Source organism: Macaca nemestrina, chromosome 14 (genome assembly GCF_043159975.1).
Source record: "Macaca nemestrina isolate mMacNem1 chromosome 14, mMacNem.hap1, whole genome shotgun sequence".
Lineage (NCBI taxonomy): Eukaryota > Metazoa > Chordata > Mammalia > Primates > Cercopithecidae > Macaca > Macaca nemestrina.
In genome coordinates, this window is record NC_092138.1 from 107163759 (window position 1) to 107188779 (window position 25021).

At 44.1% G+C, this 25021-nt stretch overlaps 1 protein-coding gene across 7 annotated transcripts in view; it reads right to left on the bottom strand.

The window, feature by feature from the left end:
- LOC105464087 (suppressor of cancer cell invasion) overlaps positions 1–19959 on the bottom strand; it is a 199955-nt gene extending 179996 nt beyond the window's left edge. For 6 of the 7 annotated variants that reach the window (XR_011612866.1, XR_011612865.1, XR_011612864.1 and 3 more), the window contains exons 1-2: positions 19804–19959; positions 19056–19100 (exon numbers count right to left, since the gene is read on the bottom strand). Coding sequence is in view for 3 of the 7 variants with exons in the window: in XM_071078326.1 (XP_070934427.1) it covers positions 19056–19100; positions 19804–19856 (98 nt within the window). In the remaining 4 variants the exon portion in view is untranslated. The remainder of the gene's footprint in view (positions 1–19055; positions 19101–19803) is intronic. The other variant, XM_071078327.1, reaches the window with a different exon arrangement.
- Positions 19960–25021: the final 5062 nt, after the last annotated feature.

Consider the following 25021-nt stretch of genomic DNA (forward strand, 5'->3'; position numbering starts at 1 on the left):
CTCCACATCCTACCAGCGCCCAAGTCCTTAGAGAGAAATTGGCATGTGTTGTACCAAGGAAAGCAGAAGGCTGGACATCAGAATCCCCAGGCTTCAAGGCCTCATGTCCTCTTAGACAATGTGCTCAGTCACATCCAGCACAGGCTGAAAACCAACCTTTCACCCTTCTCCTGGTACCTCAAAAACCTATCAGAGTCTCACATAACTCTAAGGAGGGGTGAATACCTATGATTAATCACTGAGATTGCATTTGTAACCAGTTTGGTAGAATTGAAGGGGAGGAGGTCCCAGGGCAGAATATTTTTTTTTTTTTGAGAGACAGGTTCTCATTATGTTGCCCAGGCTAGCCTAAGCTCAAACCATCCTCTTACCTCAGGATCCCAAAGCGCTGGGGTTACAGGCACGAGCCACCATACCTGGCCCCCAGGGCAGAATTTCATTTCATTTAAAGGCATTAAAATATTGTAATACTTTTTGTTTACCTGATTTCATGAGGTAAGATTCACATGTCCTATATAGTTGATTAATATACTAACCTATGGATATCTTTTACAAATAAGTAATACTGGTGGTTTCAAAGAAAGTTCCAAACAAGCTACTCCATTTAAGATTCTTCCGGCCGAACGAGGTGGCTCACACCTGTAATCCCAGCACTTTGGGAGGCTGAGATGGGTGGATCACCTGAGGTCAGGAGTTTGAGACTAGCCTGGCCAACACGGGAACACCCTGTCTCTATTAAAAATATAAAAATTAGCCAGATACGGTGGTTCGTTCCTGCAGTCCCAGCTACTCAGGAGACTGAGACAGGAGAATCGCTTGAACTCAGGAGGCGGAGGCCTCAGTGAGCTGAGATCACACCACTGCACTCCAGTCTGGCCAACAGAGTGAGACTGCATCTCAAAAAAAAAAACAAAAAAAAAAATTCTAAGCCAGGTGCAGTGGCTCACACCTATAATTTCAGAACTTTGGGAGGCTGGGGCAGGAGGATTGCTTGAGGCCAAAAATTTGCAACCAGCCTGGGTAACAAAGTCAGACACCCATCTCTACAAACAATTTTTAAAAATAAAAAACCTGCCAGGCGCAGTGGCACATGGTACCAGCTACACAGGAGGTTGAGGTGGGAGGACTGCTTGAGCCCAGGCGTTCAAGGTGCTATAAGCTATGATTGTGGCACTGCCCTCCAGCCTGGGCAACAGAGCAAGACTCCATCTCTAAACTATATACAGGTAACTTGGCCGGGTGCACTTTGTGGGGCTGAGGCAGGTGGATCACCTTAGGTCAGGGGTTCGAGATCAGCCTGGCCAACATGGTGAAAACCCGTCTGTACTAAAAATACAAAAATCAGCAAGGTGAGGTGCCAAATGCCTGTAATCCCAGCTACTCAGGAAGCTGAGGCAGAAGAATTGCTTGAACCCGGGAGACAGAGACTGCAGTAAGCCGAGATTGCACCACGGCACTCCAGCCTGGGAGATAGAGCTACACTCTGTCTCCAAAAAAATAAAAATAAAATAAAAAATAAAATGTATATGTATAATTTACACATAAAATTTGGGGGGATATATATATATATATATATATATATCTCCTAACATATAGAATATTAAGCAATTAGTTATACATCCATGTCTATCCAACTGAGTTCTCATCCTCCTCCAGGAAATTCCTGACCTTACTACAAAGCCGTTTGGGTTAGGGATCCACAATTTCCATTAAAAAAAAAATGTTGACCAGGCGCAGTGGCTCACGCCTGTGATCCCAGCACTTTGGGAGGCCGAGGCAGGCAGATCACGAGGTCAGGAGTTTGAGACCAGCCTGGCAAACATGGTGAAACTCTGTCTCTATTAAAAATACAAAAATTAGTGGGGCGTGGTGGTGGATGCCTGTAATCCCAGCTACTCGGGAGGCTGAGGCAGGAGAATTGTTTGAACCCAGGAGGTGGAGGTTGCAGTGAGCCAAGAGCGTGCCATTGTACTCCAGCCTGGGTGACAGGGTGAGACTCCGTCTCAAAAAAAAAAAAATTCATTTCTAATACCTCATCACTTCATCTCTCAATAGACCCAGCCATAATCAGCATCATAAATTACCTTTATTTCAGGATACCATTTAAAAAAATATAACACCCAGCTGTGTGCGACTCAAAGTTTTATAAAAAACCTGAAGAGGTTTTTATCAAAAATCCAAAAAGTATAAGAGAAATTACATTTATGGAGAATTATTGAACAAAACAGTATATAATCTATTCTTCTAGATTTGTGGATTTCAAAACTACATCTAGGTTATATGATCATTTCTTTCAAACAAAATCCTACACAAATATTAATAGAACCTCAAGTCAGAAACCAGATAGAAACAGAGTACTGTTAGAAACATTTCTTTCTCAGCTTAATGGACTTCTCAAAAAAAAAAGAAAGAAAAGGAAAGAAGAAAGGAGGAGGAAGAAAGGAGGAGGAAGGAAGAAGGAAGGAGAGAGGAAGGGAGGAAAGGAGGGAGGGAGGGAAGGAGGGAGGGGAAGGGGAAGAAGGAAGAAAGAAAGAAGAAAGAAGAACTTCAAGAAGAAATGGCCAATTCCAGGACTGAGCAGAAAACAAAGACAGGCCTGGAATATCTTATTGAACCAAGAAGCAAGAAAGCTATCACAGTCTACTGGAGTCTGTCAAAAAGACCCAGGAGCCAATTTAAGCTGGTCAAAATGAACAAGAATAAGAGAAATACTTATCGTGAACCTCACTGAATATGTTTAAATCCATAAGTTAATAACATTGTTAATAGAAAACAAAAAAAAAAAAAACAGTCACTGGCCAGGCGCAGTGGTTCATGCCTGTAATCCCAGCACTTTGGGAGGCCGAGGCGGGTGGATCACGAGGTCAGGAGTCCAAGACCAGCCTGGCCAAGATGGTGAAACCCCGTCTCTACTAAAAATACAAAAAAATTAGCCAGGCATGGTGGCAGGCGCCTGTAATCCCAGCTACTCAGGAGGCTGAGGCAGGAGAATCACTTGAACCTGGGGGGTGGAGGTTACAGTGAGCTGAGATCACACCACTGCAGTCCAACCTGGGCAACAGAGCAAGACTCCATCTCAGAGGAAAAAAAAAAAGAAAAAATCCAGTCGCCTGTGGAGCGTGCTAGCACTCACTCATTCTGAAAACTAGCCAACAAGGGGAAAAAACAAGCATTTACCTGCTTTTACTTCTACAAACTGTACCAAATAGTCAATGAAGGGAAGGAGAACAGATCAGCTGCCAGGAGGCTGAGGTGCAGAGAGAATATGATGACTGCAACAGGACTGCAGGGTGAGTTTTCTGAGGAAATAAAATGTCACAACTCTTACTGTTCTAACCTGTTTGTTGTAGTGGTGGTTATATGAGTTCTACAGATGTGTTCAATTTCATGGAACTGTAGCCACAAACATCAGTTTCACTGTGTGTTTATTTTATTTTATTTATTTGTTTGTTTTTCTGAGACAGAGCCTTGCTCTGTCGCCCAGGCTGGAGTGCAGTGGCACAATCTCGGCTCACTGCAACCTCCACTTCCCGAGTTCAAACAATTCTCCTGCCTCAGCCTTCCAAGTAGCTGGGATTACAGGGGTGCGCCACCACTCTTGGCTAATTTTTGTATTTTTAGTAGAGACGGGGTTTCACCATGTTGGCCAAGTGGGTCTCAAACTCCCAGCCACAAGTGATCAATTTGCCTCGGCCTCCCAAAGTGCTGGGATTGCAGGCACGAGCCACCATGCCCAGCATCACTGTGTACTCATTTTAAAAATAGAATTCAGGGGCAAGGTGCAGTGACTCACGCCTGTAATCCCAGCACTTTGGGAGGCTGAGGCAGGTGGATCATGAGGTCAGGAGATCGAGACCATCCTGACTAACACGGTGAAACCCCATCTCTACTAAAAATACAAAAAATTAGCTGGGTGTGGTGGTGTGCGCCTGTGGTCCCAGCTGCTCGGGAGGCTGAGGCAGGAGACTGGCATGAACCTGGGAGGCGGAGCTTGCAGTAAGCCAAGATCACACCACTGCACTTCAGCCTGGGTGACAGAGCGAGACTCCGTCTCAAAAAAATAAAATAAAATAGAATTCAGGCCGGGCAGAGTGGCTCACGCCTGTAATCCCAGCACTTTGGGAAGCTGAGGAAGGTCTATCACCTGAGGTCAGGAGTTCAAGACCAGCCTGGCCAACATGGGGAAACCCCATCCTTACTAAAAATATAAAAATTTGCTGGGTGTGGTGGTGCACAACTCTAATCCCAGCTACTCGGGAGACTGAGGCAGGAGAATCGCTTGAATACAGGAGGCGGAGAATGCAGTGAGCTGAGATCACACTATTGCACTCCAGCCTGAGTGACAAGAGCAAAACTCCCTCTCAATAAAATGCAAAAGAATGCTTAAGTCAGTAAGGAAAACGTCTCTTTCTGGAAGTATTCCAGCTAATAATGAAGAGGGAATGAGCCAGGCACAGTGGCACTCACGCCTGTAGTCCTAGCACTTTGAGAGGCTGAGGAGGGCAGATCACTTGAGGTCAGGAGTTCGAGACCAGCCTGGTTAACATGGTGAAACCCCGTCTTTACTAAAAATATAAAAGTTACCCAGGTGTGGTGGCGCACACCTGTAATCCTAACTACTCAGTTGGCTGAGGCAGGAGAATCGCTTGAACCCAGGAGGCAGAAGTTGCAGTGAGCCGAGATCACGCAGACTACAACTTAAAAAAAATAAAAAGAAGGAAAGAATTAGAATTTCTTTCTTTCTTTTTTATTTTTTTTTTTTGAGACAGAGCCTCACTCTGTCACCCAGGCTGGAGTGCAATGGCGTGATCTCGGCTCACTGCAACCTCCACCTCCTGGGTTCAAGCAATTCTCCTGCATCAGCCTCCCAAGTAGCTGGGATTACAGGCATGTGCCACCACACCTGCCTGATTTTTGTATTCTCAGTAGAGATGGGGATTCACCATGTTGGCCAGGCTGGTTTTGAACTCCTGTCCTCAGGTGATCCATCAGCCTCAGCCTCCCAAAGTGCTGGGATTACAGGTGTGAGCCACCGCGCAGGGGTGAAACAATTAGAATTTCAACATTTGCAACCCCTAATGAATTCATAAATCTAGATAACGATTACTATGGGTTCCTAACATAAAAAAGAGAAGTTTTCATGAAAGTTCACACTTTCTATGAAGCACTTTTTTTCTCTTTTTTTTTTTTTGAGACGGAGTCTTGCTCTGTTGCCCAGGGTGAAGTGCAGGGGCGCTATCTTGGCTCACTGCAACCTCCACCTCCTGGGTTCAAGTGATTCTCCTGCCTCAGCCTCCCTAGTAGCTGGGATTATAGGCGCCCACCACCACACCCGGCTAATTTTTGTATTTTTAGTAGAGATGGGGTTTCGCCATGTCAGCCAGGCTGGTTTCAAACTCCTGACCTCAGATGATCCACCCGCCTCGGCCTCCCAAAGTGCTGGGACTACAGACATGAGCCACCACGTCCAGCCAAAGCATTCTTAAAACAAACAAACAAACAAACAAATTAACTCTATCAATTTACAAGACACAAACAGAACAGAGAAACATCCTAAGTGATACTATGGGGTCATAAAGTCAGCAAAATTCAGACTGTGGAAAAACTGGTCAGTGGTTGCCAACTGGTCAAGGGGGACAGAAGGGAATTTTGGGGAGTGATGGAACTGTTCTATATCATGATTATAGTTTTGATTACACAACTACATTTCTCAAAATTCAAAGAACTAAAATAGGTGAATTTCACCCTATGTAAATTATATATCAACTTTTTTAAAAATTAAAATTCAGACTGAAAAACTTTTTTTTTTTCTTTGAGATGCAGTCTTGCTCTGTCGCCAGGCTGGAGTGCAGTGGCACAATCTCAGTTCCACTGCAACCTCTACCTCCTGGGTTAGAGCGATTCCCCTGGCTCAGCTTCCTGGGTAGCTGGGACTACAGCCGCACACCACCAAGCCCAGCTAATTTTTTTTTTGTATTTTAGTAGAGACCTGACCTCGTGATCCGCCCGCCTCAGCCTCCCAAAGTAGTGGGATTACAGGTGTGACCCACTGCGCCTGGCCAAGACTGGAAAACTCTTAAAAATGAACATGCTTTCTTCAAAAAATAAATGGCACAGGAAAAATGAGTGGAAAAGCTATAGACTAAAAAAGACTTAAGAACAACTCAACTATTTACAAGTTATGAATCTTATCTGGATCCTGGTTTGAACAGGTTTTTTTTTTGTTTTTTTGTTTTTTTTTGTTTTCTTGAGACAGAGGTCTCACTACATTGTGCAGGCTGGGCATTAACCCACTCCTGGGCTCAAGTGATCCTCCTACCTCGGCCTCCCAAATACCTGGGACTACCGGTGCAAGCCCACCACGCCCAGCTAACAAACAGATATTTTTTTTAAAAAATTATTAGCACTGGACGTGGTGGCTCACGCCTGTAATCCCAACACTTTGGGAGGCTGAGGCAGGTGGATCACCTAAGGTCAAGAGTTCACGACCAGCCTGGCCAGCATGGTGAAACCCCATCTCTACTGAAAATACAAAAATTAGCGAGACATGGTGGCGCGCGCCTCAGCTACTTGGGAGGCTGAGGCAGGAGAATCACTTGAGCCCAGGAGGTGGAGGTTGCAGTGGGCCGAGATTGTGCCATTGCACTCCAGCCTAGGCAACTACAGCAAGACTCCGTGTCAAAAAAAAAAAAAAAAAAAAAATACCCAATTGTGGAAATCTAAACATGGATATTAAGGGAATATTGGTTTTTAAATTTTTTTCTTGAGGCGGGAGACAGGGTCTTGCTCCGTCACCCTGGATGGAGTGCAATGGCACTATGATAGCTCACTGCAGCCTCAAATTTCTGGGCTCAAGCAATCCTCCCGACTCAGCCTGTTGAGTAGCTGAGACTACGAGCACACACCACCAGACACAGCTAATTTTTTTTTTTTTTTTTTAAATAGAGATAAGGTCTGGCTATGTTGCCCAGGCTGGTCCGGAACTCCTTGCTCAAGCGATTGCCCCACCTCGACTTCCCAATTACAGGATTACAGGCATGGGCCACCACACCCAGCCGGGAATACGGTTAATTTTCAAGTTACTGTTAATGGTAGTGTGCTTATGTATTCTAAAAGAAGCCTTATACTTCAAGAATACATACTGAAATATTTATAGATGAATATGAATATGATGTATGGAACATATTATAGGTAAAGTTGGGGGTATAAAGATAAAACATGACTGAGTTGAAAATTGTTGAAGCTGGTGATAAACAATTTAGGCTCACTGTAGTATTCTAAGCTGGTGTGTATTTGTAATTTTCCAAATTAAAAATAAACATACCAGCTAGGCATGGTGGCTCACACCTATAATCCCAGCACCTTGGGAGGCCAAGGCGGGCGGATCACCTGAGGTCAGGAGTTCGAGACCAGCCTGGCCAACACTGTGAAATGCCATCTCTACAAAGATACAAAAAAAATTAGCCAGGCATGATGGGAGATACCTGTAATCCCAGCTACTCGGGAGGCTGAGGAGGGAGAATTGCTTGACCCCGGTAGGCGGAGGTTGCAGTGAGCCAAGATTGTGTCATTGTACTCCAGCCTGGGCAACAGAGCAAGACTCCGTCTCAAAAAACTACATAAATAAAAATAAACATACACACATACATACATAAAACATAGGAGCACAGCCTGAAGCTAGGCTTGTTACCCTCCCTCTGGCAACTCCCGGTACTCTACCCTCCAGGAAGCCCTTGAATGAGTCCCACGGGACCAGTGAGCTCTTTTTGAATGCCCTTGAAAATCACTGCTTGACTCTTCCAGGTTTCATTCTTGAACAAAATATTACCGTGAAAATGCTGCATACATTGACCATGCTATCTTGGCCCTGCAGTCTGCTTTTACAGAATTGAATTTTGGCTCTATGCCCTAGGTTTTCACTGACAAGAAAGAGCTTTACCAAAACCACCGCATTTGCTGCAGGGACGTTGCTGAGGCCCACCTACCACAAGCTCTGTAACTATAGAATAGTCCTGTGTTTCAGCGTAGATTAGAAAAGTGTTCTAGTTTTCCACAAAACTATCTTCAGAACCTGTTTCTCAGCAAAGAGTATAGAGATCTAAACTCCTAGAGATAAATACTACCTGTCTGATGGCTACCTGCAGAAATACCCTGCAGTGAACAGATAACACTACAGAGAAAGAGATAACACCCAAATGTCAGAAGGCAGTTTGGTCTGTTTTCACACCGTGTTACTGTAACACTCTGTTTCTCTGCATTTCACTCAACATGCTTTCGCTAGGTCATCCCATTCATTTTCTTTTCTTTTGTCCTTTTTTTTTTTTTTTTTTTTTTTGAGACAGCATCTTGCTTTGTCACCCAGGCTAAGGTGTAGTGGCACGATCTTGGCTCACTGCAACCTCCACCTCCTGGGTATAAGCAATTCTCCTGCCTCAGCCTCCTGAGTAGCTGGGATTATAGGCGCATGCCACCATGCCTGGCTAGTTTTTGTATTTCTAGTAGAGAAAGGATTTCATCATGTTAGCCAGGCTGGTCTCGAACTCCTGACCTCATGATCCACCCACCTCGGCCATCCAAAGTGCTGGGATTACAGGTGTGAGCCACTGTACCCAGCCACTCCATTCATTTGCATGACTTGGATCACCAAGTGTTTGCTGTATGCTTTAAAATCTATACCTGAAGCCCTTAACTTGCTTCTTTGCAAAACACTCATATTTTTAACTGTCTGGTTAGAAACAGTTCATGGAAGCACCTCATGATCCATATAGCCAAAATAAACTCATGTTCTTACCATCCCAAACTTGCTCTTGCTCCTGTGTCTGCTGTCTCAATTAAAAGCATTCTCCGGTGGCTCACGCCTGTAATCCCAGCACTTTGGGAGGCCAAGATGGGCGGATCACGAGGTCAGGAGATCGAGACCATCCTGGCTAACACGGTGAAACCCCGTCTCTACTAAAAAATACAAAAAACTAGCCGGGCGAGGTGGCAGCCGCCTGTAGTCCCAGCTACTCAGGAGGCTGAGGCAGGAGAATGGCGTAAACCCGGGAGGCGGAGCTTGCAGTGAGCTGAGATCTGGCCACTGCACTCCAGCCTGGGTGACAGAGCGAGACTCCGTCTCAAAAAAAAAAAAAAAAATTCTCAGGCCAGTGCAATGGCTCACGCCTGTAATCCCAGCACTTTGGGAGGCCAAAGTGGGTGGATTGCGAGGACAGGAGTTCGAGACCAGCCTGACCAACATGCTGCAGCCCCATCTCTACTAAAAATACAAATTAGCTGGGCGTGGTGGCACACGCCTGTAATCCCAGCTATTCAGGAGGCTAAGGCAGGAGAATCACTTGAACTCGGGAGGTGGAGGTTGCAGTGAGCCAAGATTGCGCCACTGCACTCCAGCCTGGGCAACAGAGTGAGACTCCGTCTCAAAACTAAATAAATAAATAAAAGCATTCCCATCCAACCTATTATTCAAGCTGCAAGCATCTCAAGATACTGTGGAGAAAAGTAAAAGGCAAGCCATATATGGGAGAAAATATCAGCAAAATATATACCTTGTAACAAATTTGTGGCCAGGCACAGTGGCTCACGCCTGTAATCCTAGCACTTTGGGGAGGCCGATGTGGGCAGATCACTTGAGGTCAGGAGTTCGAGACCAGCCTAGGCAACATGGTGAAACCCCAGCTCTACTAAAAATACAAAAATTCACCGGGTGTGGTAGCAGGCACCTTAATTGCAGCTACTACAGAGGCTGAGGCAGAATCACTTGAACCCGGGAGGCAGAGGTTGCAGTGAGACAAGATCGCGCCACTGCACTCCAGCCTGGGTGATAAAGCGAGACTTCATCTCAAAAAAAAAAAAAGAATTTGCTTTTTTAAATTTTGTTTTTAGAATACATAAATAACTCTTACAACTATATAAGAAGACAAACAACTGACAAAAAGTGAGCAAAAGATCTGGACACTTCACTAAGTTATATGAATGGCAAATTAGCACATGAAAAGATACTCAACATCATTAGTCATCAGGGAAAGGCAAATGAAAACCACAATGACACGTACCACCGTACACCCACAGAAAGGCAAACAATGGTGGTGGTTTCAAGGGTATACATCTATCTCAAAATTTATCAAATTGTACACTTCAAATATGTACAGCTCACCGTAAGCCAATTGTACCTCTATAGACCTGTTTAAAAAAAAAAAAAGAATCACAAGACCAAGTATTGGTGAGGACAGTTGGCAGGGCTAGGATTCCAACTCTAATCCAGGATTTCTCAGCCTCAGCACTAATGACATTTTGAGCTGGGGAACTCTTAGATTAGGATGCTGTTCCATGCATTTTAGGACATGTGGCAGCATACCTGGCCGCTACCCACTAAGTGCTCTTAAGTTGTAACAACCCAAAATGTCTACATTGTCAAATGTCCCTTAGGAGGCAAAACCCCCGTTTGCTGAGAACCACCGCTTAGTCTGACACCACAGCCCAAGCTATGAAACATCTTTCTTTCCACTCCTGACACTAATTTAGTTCACCCAAGACCTCATTATTAGTCAGTCTACATCTAGGCTGTCATCTCTTGTCATTTCAATCGTCACACTACCACCAAATTAACCTTCTAAACCTTCAGGGCTCAGATAAATGACTGCAGAAACTGCCCTCACTACTGGTATGCAGAATTCCTAAAACCCCTTTGTATATACTGTGTAAACCTTTGACTATATACAAAGTCATTACGCTGTCTCATAGTTCAGTGTCTGCCTTCCCATTAATACATGAGATTTTCCCCAGCAAGGGCCACCTCACTCATATCTATATCCCTAGAACCCAGAACTAGAAAGCATTCAAATGTTCCTTAAACAAATTACATACAACAACAAAATGCCCGGATCCCTTTGCTTTAAATATATAACGGGGAAAAAAAAAAAGCCCCCAAATCGTACAGTAAAGCTTTCATCAATGTGAATCCTATCCAAATGGATCTTGTTTTTTTTTTTGAGACGGAGTCTCGCTCTGTGGCCCAGGCTGGAGTGCAGTGGCCAGATCTCAGCTCACTGCAAGCTCCGCCTCCCGGGTTTACGCCATTCTCCTGCCTCAGCCTCCCGAGTAACTCAGACTACAGGCGCCCACTACCTCGCCCAGCTATTTTTTTTTTTTTTTTTTTTTTTTTAGTAGAGAAGGAGTTTCACCGTATTAGCCAGGATGGTCTGGATCTCCTGACCTCATGATCCGCCCGTCTCGGCCTCCCAAAGTGCTGGGATTATAGGCTTGAGCCACTGCGCCCAGCCGGATCTTGTTCTTAATAGGACCAGAAAGGATTCTCTAACTCATAACCCAAACATTATTAACAGACATCCTGGACTCCAGAACTTTCCAAAAGCACATAGAGACCAAGTTTTCTTTTCTTTTTTGAGACGGAGTTTTGCTCTTGTTGCCCAGGCTAGAGTGCAATGGCGCAATCTCAGCTCACTGCAACCTCCGCCTCCCGGGTTCAAGCGATTCTCCTGCATCAGCCTCCTGAGTAGCCGGGATTACAGGCATGTGCCACCATGCCAGGCTAATTTTGTATTTTTAGTAGAGACAGGGTTTCTCCATGTTGGTCAGGCTGGTCTCAAACTCCCGACCTTAGGTGATCCGCCCACCTCAGCCTCCCGAAGTGCTGGGATTACAGGCGTGAGCCACTGCACCGGGCCAAAGCTTCCTAATCTTAAAACTCCTTTCAGTTCAGTGCAGTTTTTCAGGGGCATTAAATATCACACCCATCCCACACTAACTCCTCTTGCCACCAATTCATTTATTGGTTCACTAGTTTTACTGAGCTCCACCTCAGTACTAAGGGTGCAAAGATAAACTATGATACGGAAATAAAAGTTATAAGGGGAAAAAGATACAAAGAAATAGTAATAGTGCATGAGGTTCTTATCTCGAACTGTCTTCGTTTTTCTTAAACTGTCTTACAGTTTGGTCTGCACTAGAAATGTCCTCAAAAGATAACTCAGCCACTAACACCTATCAAAAAGAATTATTTAACATCAATATCCTAAAATAAAAATCATAATTTTAGGTCGGGCATGATGGCTTACGCCTGTAATCCCAACACTTTGGGAGGCCGAGGCAGGCGGATCACTTGAGGCCAGGAGTTCGAGATCAGCCTAGCCACCATGGGGAAACCCCCCCTCTACTAAAAATACAAAAAATTAGCTGGATGTGGGGTGGTGCACCCCTTTAATATCAGGTATTCGGGAGGCAGAGGCACAAGAATCACTTGAACCCAGGAGGCAGAGGTTGCCGTGAGCCGAGACAGCACGACTGCACTCCAGTCTGGGCAACAGAGCAAGACTCCATCTCAAAAATAAATAAAAATTTTAAAAATCCTAATTCTGGGCTGGGCATGGTGGCTCACACCTATAATCCCAGCACTTTGAGAGGCCAAGGCGGGTGGATCGCCTGAGGTCAGGAGTTCAAGACTAGCCTGACCAACATGGAGAAACCCATCTCTACTAAAAATACAAAATTAGCTGGACATGGTGGCGCATGTCTGTAATCCCAGATACTTGGGAGACTGAGGCAGAAGAATCACTTGAACCCAGGAGGCAGAGGCTGCGGTGAGCCAAGATCACACCACTGCACTCTAGCCTGGGCAACAAGCAAAGCTTCATCTCAAAAATTAATAATAATAATTCTGTCAACTGTTTTTCTAAAATGTACTACATATGTAATATAATTGTCAACAACTCTACATAGCAGACCCATTCAATCAGTTACTCAAGGCTACATTCAACAATTAACTTACCTTTTTTTTTTTTTTTTTGAGACAGGTTTTCACTGTTGCCCAGGCTGGAGGGCAGTGGCGCAATCATGGCTCACTGCAGCCTCCACCTCCCAGACTCAGCTGATCCTCCCACCTCAGCCTCCCAAGTAGCTGGGACTATAGGTGTGTACCACCATACCTGGCTAATTTTTGTATTTTTGGTAGAGATGAGGTTTCACCATGTTGCCCAGGCTGGTCTCAAACTCTTGGGCTCACACTATTCATCTGCCTCAATTAATTTATCTTGAAGTATTTACCAGGAATTTGTATCATTTGATATTCAGAATTTCTATGGCCACAATATAAAACTGATACTAATACCTTTCTGGGTCTTTTTTTGTGTGTGTTTTTTTTTTTTTTTGAGATGGAGTCTCACTCTGTTGCCTGGACTGGAGTGCAATGGTGTGGTCTCAGCTCACTGCAACCTCTGCCTCCCAGGTTGAAGCGATTCTCCTGCCCCAGCCTCCCAAGTAGCTGGGATTACAGGCACCCGCCACCACGCCCGGCTAATTTTTGTACTTTTAGTAGAGACGGTTTCACTATGTTGGCCAGGCTGGTCTCAAATTCCTGATCTCGTGATCTGCCTGCCTCGGCCTCCCAAAGTGCTAGGATTACAGGTGTGAGCCACCATGTCTGGCAACTAATACCTTTTTTTTTTTGAGATGGAGTCTTGCTCTGTCGCCTAGGCCAGAGTGCAGCGATCTAGGTTCTACTGCAACCTCTGCCTCCCAGGTTCAAGTGATTCTCCTGCCTCAACCTCCTGAGTAACTGGGATTACAGGCATGCGCCACCATGCCTGGCTAACTTTCGTATTTTTAGTAGAGATGGAGTTTCACCATCTTGGTCAGGCTGGTCTCGAACTCCTGACCTCGTGATCACACCCGCCTCGGCCTCCTAAAGTGCTGGGATTACAGGCATGAGCCACCACGCCCGGCCTAACACCTATTTTCCTAACTATCTGGCTACAACCATTACATTCTTATTCTATAATTCATCTTTGGGGTCTTAACTGTACATTTTGTTTTCTAGCTTTAGAGCAACCCCTGCACTGTTTTCTGAGGAAAATCTTGGTCCTGCCCATAGGACCTTTACATATGTATGCTGGTTGTCCATTCAGGTCAAAATCCTGACATGATCAGGATCTGATCTAAATCAGGCATGCAGAGTATGTAGCCTCATGATTCTGGACTGAGAAAATAAACTCATTGCGACCTGATGCTTACTTAAATTCCTGGAGAATTACTTAAGGATTTGTTCACTCAAAAATTCAATAAACTGTTCTCTACATGCCAGATGCTATTCTAGCTGCTGGGGATAAACAGTGAACAAAATACATATAGTCCCCACAGTGTATGCATCCCTCTTTACCTCTGAATCAAGCCAAACCATCAGAGAGCCATACACCAAAAAACCACATTGCTTTGGCCCTGCGGAGACTGTTCACTGGCAATAACTCAACTTGGATTGAGAAGTATAAGAAGCAATCTTTATTTATTTATTTATTTAAGACGGAGTCTCACTCTGTTGCTCAGGCTGGAGTGTAGTGGCGCAATCTCGGCTTACCGCAACCTCTGCCTCCCAGGTTCAAAAGATTCTCCGACCTCAGCCCCCCGAGTAGCTGGGATTACAGGAACACGCCACCATGCCCAGCTAATTTTTTGTATTTTTAGTAGAGATGGGGTTTTGTCATGCTGGCCAGATTGGTCTCAAACTCCTGACCTCAGGTGATCCACCCGCCTCAGCCTCCCAAAGTGCTGGGATTACAGACGTGAGCCACCACACCTGGCCAAGAAGCAATCTTTAAAAACTCACAACATATGTTTGACTTTAGAGATACCATGAATCTGAAAATTGAACTTTATTTTCTTCTTCATTTTACTCCAGAAAACTCAGAGCCAAACACCAAAGCAACCATTAGCAATGATGCAGGACTTTCTGGTCTATGCACTAATTCTGCCACTGGCTTTATCTGCTTCTTTCATTTCTTCTTGGCCTTTATTTTTAATCTTCTCATTTTGAAAAGAAGTGAGAAATAAAAGATATGTGATGGGTGCTTTTTAATCTAAAATTTATTGTATATCTTCTAAGTGCCAGGCACTATCCTAGGCACCTTACAACCTTAGGGAAGTCAAACAATTATTTCTTTTTTTTTTTTGAGACAGAGTTTTGCTCTTGTTGCCCAGGCTGCAATGCAATGACGCAATCTCAGCTCACTGCAACCTCCACCTCCTGGGTTCCAGCAATTCTCCCGCCTCAGCCTCCCGAGTAGCTGGGATTACAGACATGCGCTACCACACCCAGTCAATTTTGTACTTTTAGTAGAAACGGGGTTTCTCCATGTTGGTCAGGCTGGTCTCAAACTCCCAACCTCAGGTGATCTGCCCACCTCGGCCTCCCAAAGTGCTGGGATTACAGGCGTGAGCCACCGCACCTGGCCGAACTATTATTTCTACTACATAGATGAGGAAACTGAGGCAGAGACAGGCTTATTAACTTGCACATGATCTCGCAAACTACATTTGACAGAGCTGAATTCAAATTCAGCCCAGACCATTTCATGTAAGTGTATGTACAGGCCATGACAGGACCCAATGAGGTGGAGCAGAGGGTGGGGTGAGGGGAAGCCCTCACTGAGCAAAGTCTTAAAGGAGGGGACTTGTCAAGGAGCAAGGAGAAAGTATTCCAGAGAGAAAAATCACATACAAAAACCCAAAGCAGACCAAGTACAGTGGCTGACGCCTATAATCCCAGCACTTTGAGAGGCTGAGGAAGGCGGATCGCTTGACCCCAGGAGTTCACGACCAGCCTGGGCAACATGGTAAAACCCCACCTCTACAAAAAATGCAAACATTAGCTGGGCATGGTGGTGCACATCTGTAGTCCCAGCTACTTGGGAGGCTGAGGTGGGAAATCACCTGGGCCCGAGAAGTCTGGGCCCAAGAAGATCACACCACTGCACTCTAGCCTGGACTGGAGTGAGACCCTGTCTTTAAAAAAAAAAAAAAAAAAAACCCTAAAAACAAAAAACCAAAGCAAAGAGGGAACATAAGTTCTGGGAACGGCAAATGGAGCACAGAGTTACATGCGGCAATTAATTCATCTTGAAGGTTCACCAGAAAGTTAAATCATTTAAATGTAGACATTTAATAGTTCCATCATTGAAAATTGCTACGGCCAAAGTATTAACTGTGGCTGGGAAAGTATGAAGAAGTAAAATAAAGGCAACCTTTTTATATGATTAGGCTAAAAGTCTGAATGATGTTCAATAAGCAATGAGGAAGCACAGAAGGATCCTAAGCATGAGAATTACAAGATCGATTTGCACAGTACAGGGAAGGAATTACAGATTCAAGGTAGGGAAACCAGTCAGAAGGCTACTGAAGAGTCTGGCAGTGGGGTAATGAGAGTTAAACCAGAGCTATCCAAAAGAAATACAATGCAAATAAATACAATGCAAGTTACATGTATGTAGCTTTTAATTTTCTAGTAGCCATATTAGGAAAAATAAAAAGAAAGGCTGGGTATGGTGTAATCCTAGCACTTTGGGAGGCCAAGGCTAGAGCATCACTTGAGCATAGGAGTTTGAGACCAGCCTGAGCAACATAGTGAGACCCTGTCTCTAACAAAAAACAAAAAATTAGCCTGGCATGGTGGTGCACCATCTGTAGTCCCAGGTACTTGGGAGGCTGAGGTGGAAGGATTACCAGGTCAAGTCTGCAGTGAGCTGTGATTGTGCCACTTCACTTCGGCCTGGACAACAGAGCCAGGCCCTGTCTCAGGAGAAAAATAAAAAGGAAAAAGAAATAAGTGAAGGCCAGGCCCAGTGGCTCACACCTGTAATCCCAGCACTTTGGGAGGCCTAGTCAGGCAGATCACTTGAGGCCAGGAGTTCGAGACCAGCCTGGCCAACATGTTGAAACCCCGTCTCTACTAAAAATACAAAAATTAGCCGGGCATGGTGGTGGGCGCCTGTAATCCCAGCTAATCGGGAGGCTGAGGAAAGAGAATTGCTTGAACCCAGGAGGCAGAGATTGCAGTGAGTCAAGATCACATCACTGCACTCCAGTCTGGGCAAAAAAGTAAGACTTTGTCTCAGGAAAAAATAAGTGAAAATAATTTTAGTAACAATTTTATTTACAGCCAGGCATGGCAGCTCACACTTGTAATTCCAGCACTTTGGGAGACCAAGGTGGTTGGATCATTTGAACCCAGGAGTTTGAGACCAGTCTGGGCAACATGGCCAAATCTTGTCTCTACAAAAAAAAAAAGAGCTGGGTGAGGTGTCAGGCGCCGGTAGTCCCAGCTACTCCAGAGGCTGAACTGGCTGGATGGCTTGAGCCCAGGAGGTGGAGGTTGCAGTATGCTGAGATTGCACCACTGCACTCCAGCCTGGGTGACAGAGCCAGACCCTGTCTCAAAAAAAAAAAAAAAAAAAAAAGTCTTTAATCTAATATACCTAAAATATTTTTCACTATGTTATCAATATAAAAAGTTACTGAGAAATTTTATGTATTCGATTTTTGTACTAACTTGAAATCTAGTGTGTATTTTATACTTATCTCATTTCAGACACTAAATTCTCATTGGACATATTTGATATATATTTAGATTTCATAAAATGACAGATGAAAAATACAGACTCACATACCCAAGTTGTTCAAAACATACTTGAATGTCTCCCAATAGGTGATCAAGTAGCAGTTTGTCAAGTTAATTTAATTACAATTAAATAAAATTAAAAATTTAGTTCCTCAGTCATGCTAGATGCATTTTGAGTGCTCACCTGCATATGGCTACTGGATTGGACAGCATAGGCCTAAAATGTGACAAAGAAATTCTGTTGGCACTTCCACCATCAGCATTTCGTGTCTGTTTACTGTTGAGATTTTCTGTCTATTAACATCAATAACTTGCCAGATATTAACTATGAAAGTAGTCCTACTGGTCACATAACTACAGTAGCTTACTTTCTCTAGGCCAATGCCAACATCTGTGAAAAAGGAATCATCTAATGACTACACAGAATTGCTATGTAGTACCTCTCACATGGAATGCAGTCAAAAATGTTTATGTGATAAATATATCTTCGTCTTCATTACTCAAGGACTAATTCATTTTGTTTGTGGACTACTTAAACTCTTTGTTTCTGTTTTTCTAAGGTTCAACCATTCGAGTTAACCACACAGTGTCCAACGACAAAAGATAAATCAATAAGAAAAGCTACTTTCAATTGTATATTTATTAGGATCATTATGGTATAACAGTTAAGAGCTTAAGCTCTGGAGTCAGACTGTCTAGATTCAAATCCTGGTTTTATCTTTTACTAGATGCATGATTCTGGGTAAATATTTGGCCCCTCTGTGTCACAGTTCCCTCTTCTGTAAAACAGTGACAACACTACATATTCTTAGGGTGCTTTGAGGATTACAGGAGAAGATACATATAGAGCATTCGCACACAGTGCTTGGCACATAGTAGATGCTCAATAAAATTAGTTTCTTTTATTTTTTGAGGCAGGGTCTTGCTGTGTTCCCCACACTGGAGTGCAGTGGCATGATTACGGCTCACTGCATCACTGCAGCCTTGACTTCCTGGGCTCAAGCAATCCTCCCACCTCAGCCTCTTGAGAAGCTGGGACTACAGGTCCACAACACCTACTCAGCTAGTTAGTTTTTGTGTTTTTTTTAATTTTATTTTTTGTTTTTGTGGGTACATAGTAGGTGTATATATTTATGGGACCGGCTAGTTTTTCAATTTTTTATAGAGATGGAGTCTTGTTCTGTTGCCCCGACTGGTCTTGAACTCCCAGGCTCAAATGATCCTCCTGCCTCAGCCTCCCAAATCTCATGCCTCATGGGATTGAAGGCATGAGCCACCCCAGCCAAGATGAGCTTTTTAAACAGAGATGCAGGAGAAACTGAAATTATGGCTAAGGTAAAAAAAAAAAAAAAAAAAAAAAAAAAAAAAAAAAAAAAAAAAACTAGCTGAGATCCTAACACAACATCATAAAGTAAAAAAGTAGGATCTCTCAAGATTTCCCACATTATCTTAGATACAAAAAAAAAAAAAAAAAATCGACTATAGAGGTAATAATTTGAAGTCCTCAAAAGAAAAATCATGCATGTGGTTATTTTATTTTAAAAAGGGGATAAATAAGAAACTTCATCTACTGACAGTGTACAATTATGCAGTACGGCACAGGTGCAGCCAAGCAAAGAAAAACATGAAGCAAAATAGGAAGGCACTGCCTTACCTGCTTCTCCGTTTTCGAGGCGGTTTCTCCACTGTGCCAGTCAGTCTACAGACCAAACAAATAAGACAGTAACTAAAAGTAATATACAAGAAAACATCTCCCGGCGCTACCGTGCCAGTCAGGAACTAAACAGACCACCCTCTGGGACCACAGGCTCGTCAAGCCCAGACCTGACCTTACAAACGCCTTATGCCCTGTTTCCCAAGACCAAGCACTCCTGGGACTCACCGTTCCCCTAATTCCCCCTGAGCCCAAACCTTCCTGGTCCCTCACCCCATCTTCAACCCCTGCTCGTCACAGCCCAGCTCCCGAAAATCACCCACCTCCACCTACTCATTGTCTGCCTCGTCACCCCCGTAAGCTCCCCCAGCCTCCCCTTTCCTGTGCCCATCCGCTCCCGACCGTACACTGCCCTCTCCACGCCCCGCCTCTCCGGGCCCGGCGACCCCCGCATTCCACGGCCCCTCCGGGGGCGCGCGCGCGCCTTGCCCCTCCCGGCCCCGCGCCGCCAGCCTCACTCCTCGGCGCCCCTTCCCTCACACGCCCCTCTCACCTGGCCTCGAGGATGCGATCGCGCCCAGCCCGCGCCACCGCCTCCAGGCGCCCCCCAGATCCCCCCAGCCTGCACCCCCCGCCCCTCCGGTCTCTGCGCCCCGAATGCTCCGCGGCCCCGAGCCGCTGCCCCTGGGCCCGCTCCCTGGTCCCCGCCCCATCCCCAACCCCGGCCTCCACCCAGCCCCTGCCCCACCTTGGGGCCAGGCGACTCCGCGGCTGCTGGGGCTGCCGGGCTCCTCTGACCATCCGGCTCCTGCTCCGCCGCGGGAGCTGCTCCGGCGGCCGCAGGGCTCGCTCGGGAAGCTGAGGCGGCGGAGGCTGGAGTAGGCGGAGAGGCGGGAGGAGGGCCTCGCGCCTCTGCCAGGCTTGCCGCGGGGCCCGCCTTCTCCGCGCCTCTCCTCGGCTCCCATTGGCTAGCTCAGTAGTGTGGACGGAAACCTGTCAGTCGATTGGACGCTCGGCCCATCACATCCCGCGCTGCCCACCCAGAGGTTTGGTTGAGACTGCAGGTGGCAGCGGAGGTGCCTTAGAGATTGCTAGCAGGGCCGGAGGAGACCCGAGCGCCACCAAGCGCCGAAAAATAGGAACTGCACCCCCTGGCGCCAGACACCTGCCCCAGGTTCTCCTGGCTTTGCATCCTGCATCCCACACACCTGCTGGCGCCCCTCCACCTCTGCACCACGCCAGGACCGAAAACAAACCCTGAAATCTCCCAGTTTCCTCTAGCAGGTGAGACAGTGAGGCAACTCTCACACACGTGTTTCCTTTTAAGCCACCTCGAATGCGATCCTTGTCCCTACATCTTGCTGAAATTGTCTCACAGCTCACAGCTACCCTTCAAAAAGGACCCAGCCAGAAAACTGTAAGAATCCACCAAAATAAAGCATGGTTGGGATGCTCAGTCCTCTGCAGAAAAGATCACTAGCTTGGGTGCAGGCTTTTAAGAAAGCAAGATTTTTTTAATTACCGTGAAAGAAAAATCAGTACTGCAAACAGAACCAATGCCATACTAAAAGCAACGTGTTCTATTTTGAAAGGCCTGGACAAATTTCATCCCTGAATGTAAGCCGACCATCCTGATTCTGTGACCATTGCAAGTTCTACACCAATTAATCAATTTTAAAATAAATTTTACTGTATTTTTTGACAGACAAGCATGCAAAACTGCCTTTCATAAGCATAATTAGTTACCCATCGTCTTCTGCTTTAACAAAGCCATCCCTGAAAATAAGACTCAGCTCATTAACGTATTATAAAATTCTTGAAGGTGGGAAGGCCTCTCTAAATCACTACTCCTGTGTGCACTTGTTTAGTAAATTCTTAGCATCTGTTCAGAGTTGGGAGGCGGCATAAAACTTTCTCTTGGCCGGGCGCGGTGGCTCAAGCCTGTAATCCCAGCACTTTGGGAGGCCGAGACGGGCGGATCACGAGGTCAGGAGATCGAGACCATCCTGGCTAACACGGTGAAACCCCTTCTCTACTAAAAAAATACAAAAAACTAGCCGGGCGAGGTGACGGGCGCCTGTAGTCCCAGCTACTTGGGAGGCTGAGGCAGGAGAATGGCGTAAACCCGGGAGGCGGAGCTTGCAGTGAGCTGAGATCCGGCCACTGTACTCCAGCCCCAGCGACAGAGCAAGACTCCGTCTCAAAAAAAAAAAAAAAAAAAAAAAAAACAACTTTCTCTTAAGCCACTTCCATTTTATTAGAACATCTGTTATGCCTCAATAATATGACAGCCTCGAGTAGTACATGTCAACATTGGGGTGGGGAAAATCTCTCATTGATCTCCATAAATGGCAAATATTAGGATACTAGTTTTTCATAAAACCAAATGTATTTGGCGTAAAGAGCTGTCTTTTCTTCTGAGATGGTCCTACCTATATCTCTAATGGTAAAATGACTTTCCATTTATGAAGTAATACTGATGGTAAATTGTAGCAGGATTTGAAAAATTGCTTTGACAAAGAAAAAATGTCAAATCTCTGTTGGCCCCCCAAATTAGTATTTCATGTAATTCTAGTCACAGAACCACAAATCAGCTCAATCTCAACCACCAGTTTCCACCCATATTATCAAGCCAGAGGAAACAACTCCAGAATAATTTGTGTCAGACGAAGGGGGATCATCAACTCACTAGGGAAGTAATCTTGAAATACATTTATTACATTCCTTATTAAAAAACCACTGCCTGCTTTTTAGCATCTTCTATAACTGACCAATCCTCACTGATATATATCAGATATTGTCAATAGAACAGAAGCTATTCATTTCTTACGCCTTCCCAGAGAGGATCCTCAAGTCTTCACATTGTGTCCAAGTGATCTCTGGTTGTTTTTACTCTGTAAGACACAAATCCCATCATTCCAGACCACATTTAATTCACACTTCCTCTGTATTTTCGCCAATTACTCCATCCTACATCGAACATTTCCTTCTCCAGATGTGTTGTACTTACAAAATCTACACTATGTTAGCAATTACACATTGCCTTGGATTATTCTTCTCAACTACAATGAATTTGAACAAATGGCCTATGAGTATGAGCCCTTAATAAAAAGCAGCTTTGGACCAGACACTGGGTGCTTTGTGTGTGCTATTTTTAATACTGAGATTAACCCTGTCTGATACTCTCTTATTTTAGACACAGAAATTTAAGATTCAGAAAATTCAATTTGTTCAGGGTCACACAGCTACAATAACCAATATTGCTTAAAATAGAGGGCTAAAGATGTACTCTGGTGTGCCCTCTAGGGATTCAAGTTCCAGCTCTCCTGTGCAACCTTAAACAAGTCACCTGTCCTCTCTAAGCCTATTTCCTCATCTGGGGAAAAAAGTTCTAGAGAAGGATGAACAAAATTAAAGTTTGGGCTGGGCACAGAATCTTATGCTTGTAATCCCAGTGCTTTGGAAGGCCGAGATAGGAGGATCTCTTCAGCCAGGAGTTCAAGATTAGCCTGAGCAACATAGGGAGACCCCCTCTCTACCAAGAAAAAAAAAAAAAAATTAAAGGTAATATAGTTATAGACCCATAGCAAGGGCATCACAAAATAAAGAACGTAACAATTTAGCTACATATGCTGAATACAGGTTAGTTGCTATTACTGCATGGCAGAGCTGGGGTTTTAACCTAGATCTGATCCCAAAGCCTGTGCTATTCCATAATGCCTCCATGCAGTCTTTTATAACCCACCATTTATATACAACAGCAGAGTGCTGCTGAGAATAGTGGGTGCCTAGGGATTGAGTGGAATATACTTATGTAGTATTTTTGTTGACAACACAAATCTATAAATGCCGCGCATTTTTGAATTAAGAAAACATTTGAATGATCTAAGCCAGCATAAGCCTACTCTCATGAGGGTAAAGGCACAAATTCACCAAGAAGTTGATAGAGAAATAGAAAACTAACAGGAGGGGAATGCAGAACCAACCTTCCCCAAGCGTCTAGTGTGTCTGGCATTATGCTAGGGGACTTTCCAAATGTTTCTTTTTGGTTTACTACTGTGTATTTCGTCAGCATCACTGCACACTGTAAATACACAATTTAAAGAGTTGTAATGATCTCATGAAGCATAGTTCTGGGCACTGGATCGAGGTTGTAACAATAAACATTGCCTTTAAAGAGTTGGAACACTTAGCTCAGAGTCAAATGCAAAACAAAACAAAAAAAAAGATTTCACTTTTGTTTACCAGTCAAGCAACCAAGTGGAGGAATAAGCATTTTTTAATTTCTTATATAAAATGCTAACTTCTTGTCAGGACATACTACAGACTATGCATTAAATTTTTTGACAAACTTCCTATAATCTTTTTATTAATTTACACTGAGGGAATATAGCACCTTTCATCCGAAGAACTGAAGGTGCTTTACAAACATTAGCATTTAAAAAACAATTACATTTAAAAATCTGGATTCTTGCTGTTAAATCTCTTCGACTTCAGATACACAATTTCCTGGAAGCTGATGGAAAGCAATTCTATTTCTGACAATGAAAGAGGCTCAGAAAGAGTCCTGATTTACTTTCACAGTACAGGCATTTTCCAAAACCTGGTGCTGGGCTTACAAAGCAAACACACACAAATCTTAATGCAATGAACAATATTTCAAACCTTATTTCCCAAAGCAAAACCTAGAGCTTAAGACGTCAAAATCTTCCAACAGTTCTAGACATCCAGACAGAATAGGAGCTGATGCAAGTTGCATATGAGATGTACTATTGATCCAGGCATTTTAGGATCACACTCAAATAAAGTAGTGAAACTTTTTAGGGAAACACATTAACTTATAAAAAGCTAGCCAAGAGCATATCGGCCAAATGAGGAAAGGGAGTAAATGGCAATTCAAAGTAGACAGTTCTCACTAGAGCCTAGGGCACTTTATTAGAAACCAAGTATATCATAGGCAAATAAAAATAGTTCTTACCCCCATTGATACAACATAAGGGATTTTACATTCAGCCTAGATACAGGGAGTAACAAATCCTCCTGCCCACAAATCTATGACTTGCAAGTATCTTCCACCACATGATTACTCTATATAGTACATATAGTACATAGCCCTTATTTATTGGAGGGATCCAAAATATTCCTTGTAGGCTCACAAAGTCCAATACATTAGCTCTCTCTTCCCTTTACCCATCTAATAGTAAAAACTATTTTTTCCATGCAAAAAGCCATTATTCAGTTGAAGAGAAATCAGGCAAAACAGAGATGGCAGTTAAGGAATGGAGAGAATATTATTGGCATGTGCCCAACTAGTGACAAACAAATGCAGTACACGATGACTTAAAAATAAAAGTCACATTATAGGGATAACAAAAACAACTACATCAATCTAAGCTAAGGAGTGTCAAACAGGGAGGGCTGGGAGTTACCGGTTCTATTGGTACAACTTAAGTAGAAAGCGAGCACTTAAATACAATATATGGTAACAGGAAATTAAAAAAAAAAAAAATACTGCAGAGAGCTGTTCAAAGACCACACCAAGTTGTCTGCATCATTAATTTCCAGTGTTTCACAATTAGTAAAATACATAGCTACATATCCCTGTAAGATAAAAATACCTTTCCACCTGAATTACACTGGTGTCAGGGCAGTAACACGAAGTTACTGACCCAGCATTAGTTCAAGTGTGTGCAGCAAATGTCTTAGCCACCTCTTTCATATAGCTATATAATTTAAAACTATGTAAGGAGCTGGTGGTTTGAGGGAAAAAAATAAAATCAAAACAGTATTGTGCTCATTTAGTAAAAGAAAACCCTGATGAAAAATTATATGCCAAGAAGCTTAGACTATAAAGATTTTTATTGCATTTTTAGGTAACCTGGAAGTTCTTATCCTGAAGGGGAAAAGTGTGTTTTCAAAACTACCTGAACAGATGCTAAAGTGCTTTATTAATTGGCTGGCTTCAC